The sequence below is a fragment of the Athene noctua genome, chromosome 9 (assembly GCF_965140245.1).
Source record: "Athene noctua chromosome 9, bAthNoc1.hap1.1, whole genome shotgun sequence".
NCBI classification, from domain to species: Eukaryota; Metazoa; Chordata; class Aves; order Strigiformes; family Strigidae; genus Athene; species Athene noctua.
In genome coordinates, this window is record NC_134045.1 from 3139760 (window position 1) to 3159216 (window position 19457).

General features: G+C 51.3%; 1 protein-coding gene across 1 annotated transcript; it reads left to right on the forward strand.

Annotated features, from left to right (window-relative positions):
- The first annotated feature begins 346 nt into the window (after positions 1-346).
- Positions 347-2518, forward strand: LOC141963916 (uncharacterized). The gene is made up of 2 exons (XM_074913651.1): positions 347-1858; positions 2480-2518. The coding sequence occupies exons 1-2, from the start codon at positions 347-349 to the stop codon at positions 2516-2518; spliced, it is 1551 nt and encodes a 516-aa protein (XP_074769752.1).
- Positions 2519-19457: the final 16939 nt, after the last annotated feature.

Below are 19457 nucleotides of genomic sequence, written 5' to 3' on the forward strand. Positions count from 1 at the left end.
AGGATCCCTTGAGACGAGAGTGCTGTGTTACCTTGTTGTCTTGAATGCAAACCTCTCAGGGTGAAAAAGTTCTCTGTGTTTTATATTAAGTTGTGATCTCCTGAGAGCAAACAGGGAGAGCGTGGACAGTGATGTTGCATTTGGGTTTGGGTTAAGTTGTGACCTCCTGAGAGTGAACGGGTGAAAGTTATTTATCAAGATGTGGCCCACTCAGGATGAAAACCCTTTGCATTGCTTTTGTGTGAGATTCACATTTGGTCTCCTGGGAGAGAATAGGGGAAATGTGACATTAAGGTTTGACCCTCTCAGGATGATGTCCCCTTTGTATCAGGAAAAGGGAAAAGGAATGGGCTGTGATGATGCGCCCTCAGAGGCTGAAGGAATAGATATATTATATGATCTTTTGGAGGCACACAGATCCCATCCCTCAATTCAGGGGCGAGACTGGGCGAAAAACCACTGGTTCCAACCACAGAGTGTGGTGGATCGGATAAGGTTATTGCAGAAGGAAGCTAAGGTTAGAAAGGGGAAAGGAAAAGCTATCATTTGTGCGGTGCTAGGAGCGAGTCTGGCAGCTGCAATGGAAGAGAAAAAGGAGAAGTATAGCCAAACTGACACTTTGATAGACTCGCTGCAGGCGGTCATACAGACCCTGCAAAACCAATTGAGAGATCCTAAAGGGTTGTTAGAGGAGGAAAGGGATCAAAATAGAATATTGAAAGATGAATTGAGAGAATACATTTTGGCAGAGGCAGATACCCATGCCGAGGCAGAAGTGAAACTTCTGGAGAAAGGGATACGTCAAATCTATCCCCAAGGAGATTTGCAGAAGGCAAAAGAAACTCTAGAAAGTCACCCCCACATGTATCCACTGGTTAAAACAGAGTATCTATATGAGGACGATAGTGATAACCGTCCTCAGGTTATCACCAAAGAAGTCCCATTTACCTCAACTGAATTGGCAAAACTGAAGAAAGATTTTTCAAGGACTGCAAAAGAATCAGAGACAGAGTACGTGTGGAGAGTGTCTCTGTCAGGAGAGGATGGAATTCTATTGTCTGAGAAAGAAGCAGAAGGATATTGGGGTCCGGGTGCGTTTCTAACCACTGGCGACTGCCGAGCCCCATGGTCTCTGACTCAGAGAATTGCATACTGGGCCGGAGGGCTGAACCCCTTGGAGAGGGGAGATCCCCTTGCCATAACAGGTACGGTGGATCAACTAGTGGAAAGTGTACAGAAGGCAGCCTGTCTGCAGATGATGTATGATCGGGAGCTCAAGCCCAACCAAGGCTCTCCGATGATGATGCCTGTGGACCCAGAGAGGATGACTCCTCTGATACGAGGACTCCCTGACTCCCTGAAACCCATTGCTATTCAATTGCAAGGGAAGATTCAAAACACTCCTAATGGAGAAAGAATAACGGCCGCTCTGGAGGGGATAGTGACCCCTGACCACCAACAGCAAGGGAAGAAAATATGGACATGGGGAGATGTAGCTCAGGAATTGATTAATTTTGGGAGAAAATATGGTCCTGTTGGTGGACTGTCTCAAAGAACTGAAACCAGGGTTGTGCGGGCTGCAGAGCAAATTAGTGGGCGACAGTCATCAATGAGGAAGGGACAAGGCTTCGGATCACCCCGATTTCAGAATCCTGGGAAAGATAGGTCCCTAACTCGACTGGGATTGTGGCAATTAGGGCTTCAGAAAGGCATTCCTCGGAAATTGATGGATGGACTCACGACTCAAAAATTAGAGCAACTTGTGGAGGGATGGCCCGAGCAAAAGGTCACTTCCAAACCAACCCCTAGTGCTCCACCCTTAATAGACCTTGGGGAGGAGCCAACTGGAGAAAAGGAGGTGACGGGAAACTAGACCCTCTGCTCCCCAAAGGTGAGGGGGGATGCGGAGGATGGATGTTTTTAAGACAACTCACCTGCAACACAAAAGGAGACTTACTGATTACTGTTGCTGTAGGACCAAAGAAAAGACTGGTGACATTTTTAATTGATACTGGGGCGCAAATTACCGCACTAACGCGGACTGAAGCGGAACAATGTGGAATCGCAATTCCATCCAAAAGTTTAATTGTCTTAAATGCCCTGGGAAAAACACAGTCAGTACCTATGACTTCAGTAAAATTATGGTTACCAGGAGAGGAAAACCCAGTCAACACTATGGTAGCCATAGGATCTTTCCAAACAAATCTTTTAGGCATAGATGTTTTGAAGGGCAGACAATGGAGGGACACTCAGGGAAACTCGTGGTCCTTTGGTGTCTCCCAGATCAGGCAACTGACCAAAAGATCAAACACAGAGGTGCGCTTATTGCAAGCAGCACCTGCTCTGCCTCCCTCTAAAGCGACAAATGTTAAACCTTATCCATTGCCTCTAGGAGCAAGGGACGGAATTACACCAGTCCTGGAAGATCTGAAAAAACAAGGGGTTGTAGTTCCCACTCACTCCCCCTTCAATTCTCCAGCATGGCCAGTCCAAAAGCCTAACGGCAAATGGAGATTGACAATAGATTACAGGAGACTCAATGCTAACACAGGTCCCCTTACAGCAGCTGTACCAAACATTGCTGAATTAATAGCAACCATTCAGGAACGGTCCCACCCTGTCATGGCTACAACTGATGTCAAAGATATGTTTTTCATGGTCCCTTTACAACCCGAGGACCAGGATCGCTTTGCCTTCACCTGGGAAGGGCAACAGTACACCTTTACACGACTCCCTCAGGGATATAAACATTCCCCCACACTAGCTCACCATGCTCTAGCACAAGAGCTAGAAACAATTCCCAGAAAACCAGAGGTAAAGATTTATCAGTATATAGATGATGTACTAATAGGAGGAAGTCAAGTAGAAGAAGTTAGGGAAACTCAGAAGGACATCATCACCCATCTAGAAAGCATAGGATTGACAGTCCCACCTGAGAAAATACAGACACCTTCAAGTGAGGTAAAATTTTTAGGGATCTGGTGGAAAGGAGGTATGACGTGTATTCCCCCCGATACTCTTTCCTCTCTTAATCAGATCAAGATGCCAGGGTCAAAGAAAGGCTTGCAACACGCACTAGGATTGCTTGTGTTTTGGAGGAAACACATTCCTGACTTTTCGATTATTGCTAGGCCTTTGTATGACTTATTGAGAAAGAGAGCTCAGTGGGAATGGACTCCGGTCCATGACGAGGCTTTACAACTACTGGTGTTTGAAGCGACTGCCTATCAAGCCCTGGGTCCAATCATCCGACAGATCCAGTTCAAATTGAATGGGGATTCGCCAAGAGTGGACTGTCCATTCACTTATGGCAAAAGGGTCCAGAGGGTCCTGTTAGGCCCATTGGTTTTTATTCTCGTAGCTTCAAAGGCACTGAAAAAAGGTACACCACTTGGGAAAAAGGTCTATTTGTAGTCAGTCTAGCTTTAAGAGAAGCCGAACGCACATTCGGCAACAATCTATAATTCTCAGAGGCCCATTTAAAGTGATCAAAGCAGTTTTGTCAGGAACTCCACCCCCTGACGGAGTAGCCCAGAGAGCCTCCGTGCGAAAATGGTATGCACAAATAGAACATTATTGTGAAATCTTTTCTGTAACTGAAGGAACCACAAAAGTGTTAAATATACAGGATGAGGTAGACCCGAGTAGGGAAACACCCGAGCTTTCGCCTGTAATACAAGTAGCTCCTCCATTTTCTGAACAATTGCGAAATGTCTGGTTTACTGATGCCTCATCGAAGCGAGAGGGAAAAATTTGGAAGTACAGAGCTGTGGCACTTCGGATAGACACCAATGAACAGATCATTACTGAAGGAGAAGGTAGTGCACAAGTAGGAGAATTAGTTGCTGTGTGGAGTGTTTTCCAACACGAGGCTCAGTCTGCTTCTTCTGTCTATATCTATACTGACTCTTATGCTGTGTTTAAAGGTTGCACTGAATGGCTTCCGTTCTGAGAACAAAATGGATGGGAGGTCAACAGAATACCCGTATGGCAAAAGGAAAAATGGCAGGAAATCCTTACCATTGCCAGACAAGGGAAATTTGCAGGAGCTTGGGTAACATCTCATCAGCAAGATAATACCCCTGTGAGCCGATGGAACGCCGAGGTGGATGAACTAGCTCGGCTGGCTCCCCTACAAAGCACCCAGATAGCAGAAAATTGGGAACGCCTGTTAGAATGGCTACATGTAAAAAGAAAACATTCAGGAATTAAAGACCTGTATTGTGAGGCACAAGCCCGAGGGTGGCCAGTTACCAGGGAAGAGTGTAAAACTTGTGTATCTTCTTGTGAACAATGCCGCGTCCGTCTGGACAGACATCCACTGGGAAGTGACCCCCTGCACTTAAGAGAGGGAAAAGGCCTATGGGAGGCCTGGCAGATCGATTACATCGGTCCCTTTCGAAAGTCAGAAGGCAAATACTATATACTGGTAGGCGCAGAGATAGTGTCTGGGCTAGTGCAAGCTAAAGCATGTTCTAAAGCAACAGGAGAAAACACAGTAAAAGCTCTGAAAAAATGGTTTGGAATCTTCCCCAAACCACAGTCGATCCAATCAGATAATGGCTCACATTTCACAGCCAAAGTGGTCCAAGAGTGGGCAGCTCAGGAAGGAATTTCGTGGGTGTTTCATACTCCGTATTACCCACAAGCAAATGGAATTGTGGAAAGAACGAATGGTCTACTAAAACGCTTCCTCAAACCACATAAGCCAGGATGGGCTGAGAGGGTGTGGGATGCAGTGACCAGCGTCAACAGTCGCTGGGGAGTAAATGGATGCCCGAAGATCACAGCATTCTGTCCTAAACCTCCAGCAATCATGCCAACCCCACACAGTCCCGACCATGCCAGCAATCCATCTCATTTCCCAGGACAACCTGTCTTGGTTGAACTCCACACAGTGGGCAAAGTGACACTGGTGTTGGACACACCTCTTAATAAATACACCTGGAAAGCAAAAGATGCCTGTGGGAAAACTCACAAGATTCACACTAGATGGATTGTTCCCTCCTTCTAACCCGAGAAGCGATTTGTTCTTTTGTTTCACTTTCAGGAGGAAGCAAGCGACGCAGACGCACCCACAGAAGAAGTGAAGCAGATGCAGATCTTAGTGTAATTTTGTTAGGATGTATATGCTGTTTTTTATTATAGTATTCTGTGCATTTACCTATGGGAGTGAAGGGAAACCAATTCCCCCATTTCCCCTCAACCCATATGGCCCCTTTGAGGACAATGAGGGCAATTTTTGTTAGCAAAACCTGTAAGCCAAACCTTTAATCTAAGTCACTGTTGGGTTTGTGGAGGACCTCTAGGATTGTCAAGCTGGCCGTGGGTCTCTACACCCCTTACCCCAGCACAAATTGTAAGTAACTATAGTGAAACTAGCAACACCACCTGGGATGACAGTGGAACATGGCCAATTCAATTTCCTAGTATGGGAAAATTTTGTTTAAATCGCACCCAGAAGGGAGGGGTCAACGTGGGAGAAAGTAAGTATCAATGGACACTCACAGATAAATTGGTTAACAAAAATAGAGGTGTTTATATATGGATGTGGCTTAATGAAAATGGGCGTAACAAAGGATTTCAGGGGTTTTGGTCAAACAAAAACGAAACTGTATATGCTAAATTACAGAAAGATTATTTTTATCATCAAGTTTGTGAGTGGAAAAATGACACTGGTGCCTGGTACTGTACCGCTCGAACAAATAGTTACCTTAATGAGTTTTTTAGCCCCTTGGGGGACAAAAACACAACTTACTTTCAAATTCCAAAAACTGCAGCTGGACCATTTGCAAACGGTGCCAAAGCCCAAAAAGGCCATTATTGGATTTGTGGACATACTGCCTACAACTACCAGCAAACTGGTCAGGGATTTGTTATATAGGGATTATTCGCCCTCTGTTTTTCCTTCTTCCAGAGGCGGATGGTCCTCAATTGGGAATAAGACTATATGACAAATTAGGAAACAAAGGGATTGTCCGCAGCAAGCGATCTGTTGAGTTCAAAATTGGTGGAACTCAAAAGCGGGGAGAAAATGAGTGGCCTCCCGAAAGAATCATTAAGCATTATGGGCCTGCAACCTGGAATCCCAATGAACCAATATCAGGGGCAAGAGAACCAATTTATAATTTGAATTGCATAATTCGACTACAAGCAGTTTTAGAAATTATTACCAATAAAACTGCTAATGCTATAGACATTTTAACCCAACAATCTCAACAGATGCGCACTGCAATCCTTCAACATCGTATGGTCTTGGACTATCTGCTAGCAGAAGAGGGAGGGGTATGTGGAAAACTGAATGTTTCTAATTGGTTTTGGAAATAGCTGACGTAGGTGAAGTAGTCCTTCAACTAACTACAGACATTAGGAAACGGGCCCATGTCCCTGTTCAAACATGGAATGGCTGGAATGGTGATTTATGGTCTTGGTTACCCGGAGCACCATGGGTAAAACAGCTTTTATTTTATCTGTTATGTGTATTTGCTGCCTTGATGTTTTGCCCTGTATCATTCCTTGCTTTGTTCAGTTAATTCAACATGTTGTATCCAACATGCAATTCACATCTACTGCCTCACCTGATGGTGTAAAACAGATTCGTGCTGTTTGCCAATCAAAGTCTACCACTGTATTAATCATTTAAACCTTATATATATATCTCTACACATGTCTCCTTGTTCATATTTAGGATAGGCGCTTTGAGGCCTAAACAACACATGCGCTCTGGGCTGGGGGCGTGGAAATCCATTTTCTTGCTGCGTAGACAGACCCCCAACTCAGGCGAACTAGACCACCATTTTGTAGCTCCGTAATTTTTTACAATCTATAGCAACGATGGATATGGATTGCATTGCTGCATTAGCTTTAATTCTTGTTTTGTCGGCTATTGCCTTGTTTGTTATTGTTTCGTTTTTGCCATTGCCAATGTGATCTTCGTAAACTATCTTCGTCTTCCTCTGTCGCTTCACCCGAGCAACAACCGCTGCGTTCTTCTGCTGATTCCCCTGCGTCTCCTCCTCAATCGTCTTCTGCCGCTGTTCCTGAGCCTCAACCATCCTGTTCTTTTGCCGTTGTTCCCAAACCCCAGCCATCATGTTCTTCCGCCGCTTTACCCGAATCTCAACTGCCTTCGTGTTCTTTTGATGATCTTCTTGAATCTCGAGTCTAGTTTGTAAGATGTCTTTGTTTTATAAAGTTAATCAGTTTTAATATTGTTAGAAATAATAGTATTGTTTATTCGTTTTGGTTTAAATTTAAAATAGAATCTTCCAGGCTCGGATGACACATGCGCTTTGGGATAAGGAAAGCCCTTTTTCCCTCTGCGCATACTGATCCCGATTCCAGCAGACCGGAGCAGCAGACCACGTGCACTTGCAGGGCCCTGAACATTTTTTGTATCTTTTGTTTATAATGGATTGCTTTTTAGCATTACTTTTAATTCATGTTGCCCTTTCTGTTCTGTTGGCTATTATTTTGCTTATCATTGTCATACTTCTGTTTTGTCCCTGTAAGTGCTTTCCATGGAGAATGTCGCTGCATCCCTCTGCGGATTCAGAGCCTTAAAATTAGTTTATAAAATGTTCTAGTTTTATAATATTAATTGGTTTAAGTATATTTGTTAGAATTGTTAGATAAAAATGTTTAAATATTGTTAAAAATATATGTTCGTTAGATAAAAAATGTTCACTGTTGTCTTGTTAAACTAAAAATGTTTATTGTTGTTAAAAAGTGTTAAAAGGTGTTTGTCTATTATTGTTAAAAATAGTGTTTAAAAATGTTCACCAAAAAAAAAAAAAATCATTTATTGTTGTATTTCACACTTTTCTAGCCTTTTCTCTCTCCTCTTTCTGTACTGTTATCTTTCACACCACCACGAAGATAGCGATGTTGAGCCACGGGGTGGTGTAAGGAACTTTTTGGACTTTTAGTATGTCTCAACATCGCTGTCTCCACGACGTCTCATCTCCTGCTGTTCTTCCAGCTCCTCCAGCTTACACTTTATCTCCTGCAGTGTGGACCTGGTCAGTGAGACAGAGGCACAGGCAGGCTTAGCCTCCACAGAGACACCCAGGGGGTGTCCCTTGTCCCCCCAAGCTCCTCCTGCAGGGTAGGAAACCCTGTCCCATCCTTTTACCCCAGTTGGAGGGTGATCTGGTCGCTGACATCCCCTTTCCAGGTGGCTCCAGCTACCTCCAGCTTTCCAAGGGCATCTTCCAGCTGCCTGATCTGGGAGAGGCAGTGGTGGATGAGTCAGGGCACAGCTCCTTGTGTTGTCCCAGCCCAGGGGCCCTTCAGCTGCCTCCTCCCTGCCCAACTCCCCCACTGGCAACCCCGCAGCCCCCCAGGGACTCACCTTCCCGTTCTCGCCCTGCAGGTCGCTGGTCAGGCCCTGAAGCGAGGACACCCGGCCCTGGAGGTCGGCCAGGATGCTGGCAATGCTCTCCTTGTCTAGGTGTGGTCCAAGGGGACACACTGTCAGTGAGGGGGTCTCACCTTCGAGGCCAGACTCTGAGTACAACGAGCCTCCAGCCCAGGGTGTCCCCATGCCTACCCCCCCCCCCCCCCCCCACCGGCCATCCCCCCACAGGGTCCCACCTCCCCCTGAGAAGAGTAGGCGCAGCTTCTCAAGCTCAGTGTGGTCTGACTTGGTGGCTTCCAGCGGGGCCACCTGCTGCTTCAGGGTGGCACAGAGGTGGCTGAGCTGCCCGATCTGGCGGAGAGCCTTCACCGTCTCTGCGTAGCGGTCGGGGACACTGCTGGAGCCCGAGGACCCCCAGGGCACGGGAGGCTCTTGTGAAGGGGACGTGGCTCTGGGATCAGCGTCAAGGGGGATCTCTAACCCCTGGGATGTCGGCAAGGTCCCCACCGCCGGGTGGCCTGTCCAGGCAAGCTGTGTGGTGGATAAAGCCTTGCCTCTCTCCTTGGGACTTGCATCATCCATCTGTGTCCCCAGAGCACCAAGGATAGCTTCAGCAGCAATTTTCCCAGCACCAGAAAGGCTGGAGTCCATGCAGAAGGGGCTTGGCGGAACCCCTGCTCCTCCTCCTTGGGTCCCTGGAGGTGTTGGCTGCACCCCTGGGGTGGTGGTTTGGGTGTCAGAGGACCCTGGCTGTGCCCCTGGGGTGGAGGTGTGGGTGTCAGGGGCCCCTGACTCTGTCCCCAGTGTGGTGGTCTTGATACCAGGGGATTCTGTCTGTGTCCCCAGGGTGGTGGCACGGGCATCAGAAGTCTTTGTCTCATCTGAGGAAGTGCCTGCCCCCTTCTCAGGGGCCACTGGTGCTCTCTGGGTCCCCAGGGAGCCAGGCTGTGTCTGTGGAGTCCCCTTGCTGGTCCGTTTGCTGGTCCTGGTGTAAGGAACTTTTTGGACTTTTAGTATGTCTCAACATCGCTGTCTCCACGACGACCACTTCCTGACTCAGCATAAAGGAGCACATCTTGAAGAAAACACAGAGTCCCCGACAAAAACCACATCCGCCCTAGACGAGGACGTCAGCAGTCATCTATCGAGCTGCGCCTGTGCGTGAGCGCGTGAGCCGGGTGGAGGCGAAACCGCGGCGAGACAGATCGGCCCCTCGCCAGCACGACCACCATGGACACCCGGGCACGCGCGCACGGAGGACCACGGGGTGGCACCTACAACAACGAGCCCTGTGGAAATGGGCGGACAAACTGTGGGGACGGAGACTATAAAAAAGACAGACTGTGTACTCCTTGAGAGAGGGAAACCAACTAGAAGATGGGAACCAACTAGAAGAGGGGAACCAACTCAGAGCCAGGAACGTGGAGCATCATCGGACCGACAGAACATCGCCGGATCCCCAGTCGTGGTGGCGGTAATTAGTTGCGCCTCTACCGTGTTCTTGCTTAGGGACTCCGACCTTTTCCTTGCTTTTCCTCTCTGTCCTATCGCTCTTATTAGTTGTTATAGAAATAAAGTTCATAAGTTTATGCAGCATCTGACCTCGTTTGTGTCTTAATCTCGCTCTCGGGATTAAGAACTCTCCCCGATATCAGATCGGGACACCTGGGTACAGGCTGTGTCCCTGGTCCCTTCAGTCCCAGCACTGAGCTTGCCCCATGCGGGGTGTCCGTGTCTGCAGTGGGAGGCTCGGCGGGGACAGCCTGACCTGTACTGCCATCCTGGGAAGAGGAGGCAAAGGGGAGCAGGTTTATGGGCAGAAGTGCAGCAGCAAGGGCCACCCGCCCTGTCCCCAAACCCCCCAGCTCATGGAGCCAAACTCAAGTACCCCAAAGGCAGAGACTGCCCAGCCCACAGAGACCCCAGAGCACCCACAGCCACCCGGCCCCTCCCCAGCCTCCTTATAGTCCTTTGGCCACATCTGTGCCTGCAGAGTCATTTTAGCAGCCGATCCAGAGGATCAGCAAACCCCCCCTGCTGATGCCACCTGACACAAAAGCAAGGCATTTTTCTCTCCAGCCATGGGATTCTGTACTCCAGAGCTGCTAGACTAGACCCACTTCCCAGTCTAATGGGCTGCATCTTCATGTCAGGAGCAGCAGCCCCAGGTAGGATTTGGAAACCCTCTCATGGTGGGGTTCACCCCAGAATGTCCCTCCGCTGTCCCCAGCTCCCACCCACCAGCTCCAGAGAGACTATGAGGGCAGGGAGCCATGGTCCTGCCCAACGCTGAGCAAGGACATGGGGCTGTGCGGCCACTCCAAGGGTTTCGGGTACTCGCTTGCCCCACAGAGGGGCTGTTGGGGGCTGTTGGGGGCATAGACGATGAGGAGGTCTCTGTTGGGGCAGCCGAAGAGCTGCCCTGGCTCTGCCAGTGCCAGGTCCTGCCTCCCGGCGGGATGCACAAGGAAGACAAGTGCTGAGTAAACCTCCGCTGAGGCCCCGGGGTGCGCAGCAGCTGGAGGCGCTGGGGGCTGCGGTCCTGCTCAGTCCTGCTCCCACAGCTGGGATGCCCCAGCACCCACCACTGACAGACCTCGACCTTCTCCTTCTCCTCCTCCTTCTCCTACTCCTCCTCCTCCTGCTTTGCTGCCCACCAGGCAATCCTCCAGCACCTCCCAGCGCACCATGTTGCTCACCTCCTCCGGGGCCGGGTAGAGGCTCAGCCTTTCCTTCAGCTTTTGCTGGGGAAAAAAGGGATCAGAGGGTCAACCCTGGCCACGTAGCCAGGTGGGGTGGGACCCACAGGAGCACTGACCCCCCCAGCATCACTGCCCAGCCCTGCTGGGCCCATGACCTGACACGGAGGGACTGCGTGCACTGGTGCCACGGGGATGCAGCCGCCTCCATCCTGGAGCAGGATCCGGGTGTGCGTGGGGCCGTACCACGTCACTGTCCAACGCTGTCTGGTCACGGAGGGCCGGCAGCTGGCCGGCAGCATCCTGGAGATTCCCCCGGAGTGGGACAAGGAGAGGGATGGCAGCTCGGACACAGGAGCAGGATTTAAAAGGAGCATCCAGGAAATCAACTTGGGCACAGGACAGAGGGATGCCAGGCAGGGCTGTGGCTGTGTTGCATCACTAGATCTTTATCTCCACTCCTTCTCGGCACCCATGTTTCTTTTTTTACAGCTGTTAAAAAATGTCTTAGCATCTCTTTGGTTGATGCATGCAGTCACCTCTTCAGCCTTGGGACACCCTTCTTGCTCTTCCCTCCTGGCACCCTTGACACCCAGGGCCGCGGGGCAGGGGCAGCAGGGTGACACAGGGGCAGGGAAGGGGGTGAGGGCCCAGCTGCCTCCCGGGGACAGTGGCAGCAGCTCACCATGCCAAGCGTCTCCTGGATCGTCCGGATGTCCTCTTCCATGCGGGACTGCGCCGCCTTCATCCCGCCGATCTCCTTGAGGAGATCCTGGGAAAGAGCTACGGCCTGAGACAGGGGGGTGGCAGGGGTGAGTCCTGGGGGCACTGCGGGCAGCACTTACTATTCATCACGCCTTCAGCAGCCAAGGAAGGGCAGCAGCTCCCCAGAGACCCCCCCACCCCTGCCCCAGGGGGGCCCACTGTACAGCCCGAGTCAGCAGGGACGGATCCATCCCCGCCTGTCCACGTCGGCCGATTCAAAGGGCAAAGAGCTGCTGCCACCCTGTCAACCGCAGCCTGGCCTGGGAGGGCACCGGCAATCGCCGCTAACAAAGCGAGGAGTGATCAAGCAGGGGCCTGCCCCGGGAGGGGGAGCTCACCCAGCCGGGAAACTCTCCCTGCTGCCTTCTTCCTAGGTGTCCCAGCCTCAGCAGGATCCAGCCCTGCAGCGCTGAAGGTGGCCATTTCCTTGAACCTGAGCTTATTTCTTCCCACTGGGGATGTGCGCAGCCGCAAGTGGCTCAGCACTGTGCAGGATGAGGCCCCTCTCCAGTCCCCACCAGTGCTGGGTTTAGTGCTTGGGCGAGCCAAGGGGATTTAGGGTGGGAGATGAGGCCCAGGAGATGCTGATGGAGCCTCTCAGCTGCCTGAGGAGCAGATGCGGTACCCAGCTGTGGGTCAGGAGTAGGGGAGGAAGGGATAGATAGTGGTGGGGCAGGACCTCCACAGGTGCTGAGCTTCTGACTGGTGGAGCTGAGGGCACCAGGTGCTGTATTGGACCAACAACTTGATGGAAACTTGGGGAGAACCCCGAGCGACTGGAGCAGCATTTCAGCCCCAGCTCTTTCTCCCCCAAACTCCATCCCTTTCCCACAGTGAAGCTCCACACACCACCTTGAGCTTAGGCTTAAACCAGACCTAAGGGCAGACAATGGTGGTGCAGACCCCAGAGGAGGGGGTGTCTCGGGGGGGCACCCAGGGAACTGGGAGTAGCCTCTACCTTGGAGATGCTGCTCTTGTTCTCTTCCTTCTTTGTCTTCATCTGTCCCATGTCGGCAGCCATGGAGGCATCACGCGGGGTGCTCACGGTCCCCTGCAGCGGGTCCTTCCAGGGGGTCAGCAGCTCTGTGCCTCGGCCTCTGCCCTGTGCCCCTTCTGCTCTGAGGGGTGCCTCGGGGGGCTGGTCGCGCCCCAGGGCAGGCAGGTCCTCCAGGCCCAGGTGCCCCAGCACAGCCTGCAGCACGCTGTACAGCGCCGTGAAGTTGACGGCCCCGACCTCGGGCGTCCCGATGGCGACGTCCAGCAGCTGGGACAGGCTGAGCGGGGCCATGGCTGCTGCCCTGCCCAAAAACACGAAGCCTGACCTAGGGGGGACACACAGCACTCCTTTTGCCTGGAGGGCACCTGGGCAGGTGGGAGGGATGGGCAGCCGGCAGCCGCCCGCCTCCTCCTCACCACAGAAAGTGGCCGAAGCAGCAGATGACCCGGTGACCCCCCGAGGGCAGGGCTGTCTGGGGGAGACGGGGGGTGTCTCCTTCCCCGGCCACCCCCAGCCCCATACTCGGCTCTGCCTCACCCCCAGCGCCCCGAACCGCCCGGGTCCCCCGCCCCTCCAACCTCTGCCCCCTCCAACCGCCAAACTGCGCTCCCCTCCAGCCCTCACCCTGAGCCCGCCCCTCCCCTCTTCTTATTGGCCAGCAGCCGCTGCTGCCCACCGCCCATTGGCCGAGCCCGCTGCCCACGTGCCCGTGTTTCCAGGGCAGGACACAGCAGCGCCTCCCAGTGCTAGGCGACGCGGCGGCCCCGGCGGCGGGCAGGGCCCAGGCTCCCCGCTGCCTTCTCCGCGGCAATAACCCAAAATGCAAACGATGACGGCTAATTTTGACGCAGCTCCCAGCAGCCCGTGGCTGTGCCATGCACAGAGACCGTCCTGCCCGTCCAGCACCCTGCTCCCCCCAGAAAATCTCCCAGACAAGCCCAGTCACGGCAAGGAAGCACCTCCATTTATTTATTGGTTATCAAAAGCATGACAGATTTCACCCTCTCCCTCAGACGTGGGAATGGTGGAAGGCTGCTGCTGATTGCATCAACACCGCCCCTTGCAGCAAAGTAAAGAGCCGTGTAAGCGGGAAAAAAGAAACGCAGCTAAACACAGGCATCCAGACAGCCCCAGGAAGTGTTCAAACACTGGGAAAAAACTTCGAGCCTGAGTGATCCATTGAAGTACTTACAAAAATAATCAACAAGAATTTCTTTTCCCTTAGAAACCTCCGGCTCAGACCACCACAGGGTCAGAGCACCCCCTTGGCTGAGGCACTCAAAGACCATTTCCAAGAAAGGATGAGGGTGGGCAGGCAGGAAGCGGAACAGACACCTCGTGTTTTTAAATGACACCGGATACCTGTTTTCAGACATTAAAATCAAAGCATCTAGATCGGCACTGTATTCTTCTTTTTCAGACTGGGAGGACTAAATTCCAAGAGGGAGTAGAAAGATTAACAGATGGGAACAAGATGCACAGAGGTGAGATAGGGAATTTAAACAAAAAATGGGCGTAACAAAGGATTTCAGGGGTTTTGGTCAAACAAAAACGAAACTGTATATGCTAAATTACAGAAAGATTATTTTTATCATCAAGTTTGTGAGTGGAAAAATGACACTGGTGCCTGGTACTGTACCGCTCGAACAAATAGTTACCTTAATGAGTTTTTTAGCCCCTTGGGGGACAAAAACACAACTTACTTTCAAATTCCAAAAACTGCAGCTGGACCATTTGCAAACGGTGCCAAAGCCCAAAAAGGCCATTATTGGATTTGTGGACATACTGCCTACAACTACCAGCAAACTGGTCAGGGATTTGTTATATAGGGATTATTCGCCCTCTGTTTTTCCTTCTTCCAGAGGCGGATGGTCCTCAATTGGGAATAAGACTATATGACAAATTAGGAAACAAAGGGATTGTCCGCAGCAAGCGATCTGTTGAGTTCAAAATTGGTGGAACTCAAAAGCGGGGAGAAAATGAGTGGCCTCCCGAAAGAATCATTAAGCATTATGGGCCTGCAACCTGGAATCCCAATGAACCAATATCAGGGGCAAGAGAACCAATTTATAATTTGAATTGCATAATTCGACTACAAGCAGTTTTAGAAATTATTACCAATAAAACTGCTAATGCTATAGACATTTTAACCCAACAATCTCAACAGATGCGCACTGCAATCCTTCAACATCGTATGGTCTTGGACTATCTGCTAGCAGAAGAGGGAGGGGTATGTGGAAAACTGAATGTTTCTAATTGGTTTTGGAAATAGCTGACGTAGGTGAAGTAGTCCTTCAACTAACTACAGACATTAGGAAACGGGCCCATGTCCCTGTTCAAACATGGAATGGCTGGAATGGTGATTTATGGTCTTGGTTACCCGGAGCACCATGGGTAAAACAGCTTTTATTTTATCTGTTATGTGTATTTGCTGCCTTGATGTTTTGCCCTGTATCATTCCTTGCTTTGTTCAGTTAATTCAACATGTTGTATCCAACATGCAATTCACATCTACTGCCTCACCTGATGGTGTAAAACAGATTCGTGCTGTTTGCCAATCAAAGTCTACCACTGTATTAATCATTTAAACCTTATATATATATCTCTACACATGTCTCCTTGTTCATATTTAGGATAGGCGCTTTGAGGCCTAAACAACACATGCGCTCTGGGCTGGGGGCGTGGAAATCCATTTTCTTGCTGCGTAGACAGACCCCCAACTCAGGCGAACTAGACCACCATTTTGTAGCTCCGTAATTTTTTACAATCTATAGCAACGATGGATATGGATTGCATTGCTGCATTAGCTTTAATTCTTGTTTTGTCGGCTATTGCCTTGTTTGTTATTGTTTCGTTTTTGCCATTGCCAATGTGATCTTCGTAAACTATCTTCGTCTTCCTCTGTCGCTTCACCCGAGCAACAACCGCTGCGTTCTTCTGCTGATTCCCCTGCGTCTCCTCCTCAATCGTCTTCTGCCGCTGTTCCTGAGCCTCAACCATCCTGTTCTTTTGCCGTTGTTCCCAAACCCCAGCCATCATGTTCTTCCGCCGCTTTACCCGAATCTCAACTGCCTTCGTGTTCTTTTGATGATCTTCTTGAATCTCGAGTCTAGTTTGTAAGATGTCTTTGTTTTATAAAGTTAATCAGTTTTAATATTGTTAGAAATAATAGTATTGTTTATTCGTTTTGGTTTAAATTTAAAATAGAATCTTCCAGGCTCGGATGACGCATGCGCTTTGGGATAAGGAAAGCCCTTTTTCCCTCTGCGCATACTGATCCCGATTCCAGCAGACCGGAGCAGCAGACCACGTGCACTTGCAGGGCCCTGAACATTTTTTGTATCTTTTGTTTATAATGGATTGCTTTTTAGCATTACTTTTAATTCATGTTGCCCTTTCTGTTCTGTTGGCTATTATTTTGCTTATCATTGTCATACTTCTGTTTTGTCCCTGTAAGTGCTTTCCATGGAGAATGTCGCTGCATCCCTCTGCGGATTCAGAGCCTTAAAATTAGTTTATAAAATGTTCTAGTTTTATAATATTAATTGGTTTAAGTATATTTGTTAGAATTGTTAGATAAAAATGTTTAAATATTGTTAAAAATATATGTTCGTTAGATAAAAAATGTTCACTGTTGTCTTGTTAAACTAAAAATGTTTATTGTTGTTAAAAAGTGTTAAAAGGTGTTTGTCTATTATTGTTAAAAATAGTGTTTAAAAATGTTCACCAAAAAAAAAAAAATCATTTATTGTTGTATTTCACACTTTTCTAGCCTTTTCTCTCTCCTCTTTCTGTACTGTTATCTTTCACACCACCACGAAGATAGCGATGTTGAGCCACGGGGTGGTGTAAGGAACTTTTTGGACTTTTAGTATGTCTCAACATCGCTGTCTCCACGACGTCTCATCTCCTGCTGTTCTTCCAGCTCCTCCAGCTTACACTTTATCTCCTGCAGTGTGGACCTGGTCAGTGAGACAGAGGCACAGGCAGGCTTAGCCTCCACAGAGACACCCAGGGGGTGTCCCTTGTCCCCCCAAGCTCCTCCTGCAGGGTAGGAAACCCTGTCCCATCCTTTTACCCCAGTTGGAGGGTGATCTGGTCGCTGACATCCCCTTTCCAGGTGGCTCCAGCTACCTCCAGCTTTCCAAGGGCATCTTCCAGCTGCCTGATCTGGGAGAGGCAGTGGTGGATGAGTCAGGGCACAGCTCCTTGTGTTGTCCCAGCCCAGGGGCCCTTCAGCTGCCTCCTCCCTGCCCAACTCCCCCACTGGCAACCCCGCAGCCCCCCAGGGACTCACCTTCCCGTTCTCGCCCTGCAGGTCGCTGGTCAGGCCCTGAAGCGAGGACACCCGGCCCTGGAGGTCGGCCAGGATGCTGGCAATGCTCTCCTTGTCTAGGTGTGGTCCAAGGGGACACACTGTCAGTGAGGGGGTCTCACCTTCGAGGCCAGACTCTGAGTACAACGAGCCTCCAGCCCAGGGTGTCCCCATGCCTACCCCCCCCCCCCCCCCCACCGGCCATCCCCCCACAGGGTCCCACCTCCCCCTGAGAAGAGTAGGCGCAGCTTCTCAAGCTCAGTGTGGTCTGACTTGGTGGCTTCCAGCGGGGCCACCTGCTGCTTCAGGGTGGCACAGAGGTGGCTGAGCTGCCCGATCTGGCGGAGAGCCTTCACCGTCTCTGCGTAGCGGTCGGGGACACTGCTGGAGCCCGAGGACCCCCAGGGCACGGGAGGCTCTTGTGAAGGGGACGTGGCTCTGGGATCAGCGTCAAGGGGGATCTCTAACCCCTGGGATGTCGGCAAGGTCCCCACCGCCGGGTGGCCTGTCCAGGCAAGCTGTGTGGTGGATAAAGCCTTGCCTCTCTCCTTGGGACTTGCATCATCCATCTGTGTCCCCAGAGCACCAAGGATAGCTTCAGCAGCAATTTTCCCAGCACCAGAAAGGCTGGAGTCCATGCAGAAGGGGCTTGGCGGAACCCCTGCTCCTCCTCCTTGGGTCCCTGGAGGTGTTGGCTGCACCCCTGGGGTGGTGGTTTGGGTGTCAGAGGACCCTGGCTGTGCCCCTGGGGTGGAGGTGTGGGTGTCAGGGGCCCCTGACTCTGTCCCCAGTGTGGTGGTCTTGATACCAGGGGATTCTGTCTGTGTCCCCAGGGTGGTGGCACGGGCATCAGAAGTCTTTGTCTCATCTGAGGAAGTGCCTGCCCCCTTCTCAGGGGCCACTGGTGCTCTCTGGGTCCCCAGGGAGCCAGGCTGTGTCTGTGGAGTCCCCTTGCTGGTCCGTTTGCTGGTCCTGGTGTAAGGAACTTTTTGGACTTTTAGTATGTCTCAACATCGCTGTCTCCACGACGACCACTTCCTGACTCAGCATAAAGGAGCACATCTTGAAGAAAACACAGAGTCCCCGACAAAAACCACATCCACCTAGACGAGGACGTCAGCAGTCATCTATCGAGCTGCGCCTGTGCGTGAGCGCGTGAGCCGGGTGGAGGGGAAACCGCGGCGAGACAGATCGGCCCCTCGCCAGCACGACCACCATGGACACCCGGGCACGCGCGCACGGAGGACCACGGGGTGGCACCTACAACAACGAGCCCTGTGGAAATGGGCGGACAAACTGTGGGGACGGAGACTATAAAAAAGACAGACTGTGTACTCCTTGAGAGAGGGAAACCAACTAGAAGATGGGAACCAACTAGAAGAGGGGAACCAACTCAGAGCCAGGAACGTGGAGCATCATCGGACCGACAGAACATCGCCGGATCCCCAGTCGTGGTGGCGGTAATTAGTTGCGCCTCTACCGTGTTCTTGCTTAGGGACTCCGACCTTTTTCTTGCTTTTCCGTCCTATCGCTCTTATTAGTTGTTATAGAAATAAAGTTCATAAGCTTATGCAGCATCTGACCTCGTTTGTGTCTTAATCTCGCTCTCGGGATTAAGAACTCTCCCCGATATCAGAGCGGGACACCTGGGTACAGGCTGTGTCCCTGGTCCCTTCAGTCCCAGCACTGAGCTTGCCCCATGCGGGGTGTCCGTGTCTGCAGTGGGAGGCTCGGCGGGGACAGCCTGACCTGTAGAGCTGCCGCCGCTGCTGAGTGAGAGCTGCCGCTGCTTCTGAGTGAGAGCTGCCGCCGCTGCCTGAGTGAGAGCTGCCGCCGCTGCCTGAGTGAGAGCTGCCGCCGCTGCTGAGTGAGAGCTGCCGCTGCGTCTGAGTGAGAGCTGCCGCCGCTGCCTGAGTGAGAGCTGCCGCCGCTGCCTGAGTGAGAGCTGCCGCCGCTGCTGAGTGAGAGCTGCCGCCGCTGCCTGAGTGAGAGCTGCCGCCGCTGCCTGAGTGAGAGCTGCCGCCGCTGCTGAGTGAGAGCTGCCGCCGCTGCCTGAGTGAGAGCTGCCGCCGCTGCTGAGTGAGAGCTGCCGCCGCTGCCTGAGTGAGAGCTGCCGCCGCTGCTGAGTGAGAGCTGCCGCTGCTGCCTGAGTGAGAGCTGCCGCCGCTGCTGAGTGAGAGCTGCCGCCGCTTCTGAGTGAGAGCTGCCGCCGCTTCTGAGTGAGAGCTGCCGCTGCTTCTGAGTGAGAGCTGCCGCTGCTGCTTCTGAGTGAGAGCTGCCGCTGCTGCTTCTGAGTGAGAGCTGCCGCCGCTGCTGAGTGAG

What these genes read in the sequence shown, in the direction of transcription:
- LOC141963916 (XM_074913651.1), top strand. Translation starts at nt 347, where the DNA reads ATGGGCTGTGATGATGCGCCCTCAGAGGCTGAAGGAATAGATATATTA. An exon ending in AGCCAACTGGAGAAAAGGAG is followed by an intron (nt 1,859 to 2,479) that starts GTGACGGGAAAC and finishes TCAATTCTCCAG; the next exon opens with CATGGCCAGTCCAAAAGCCT.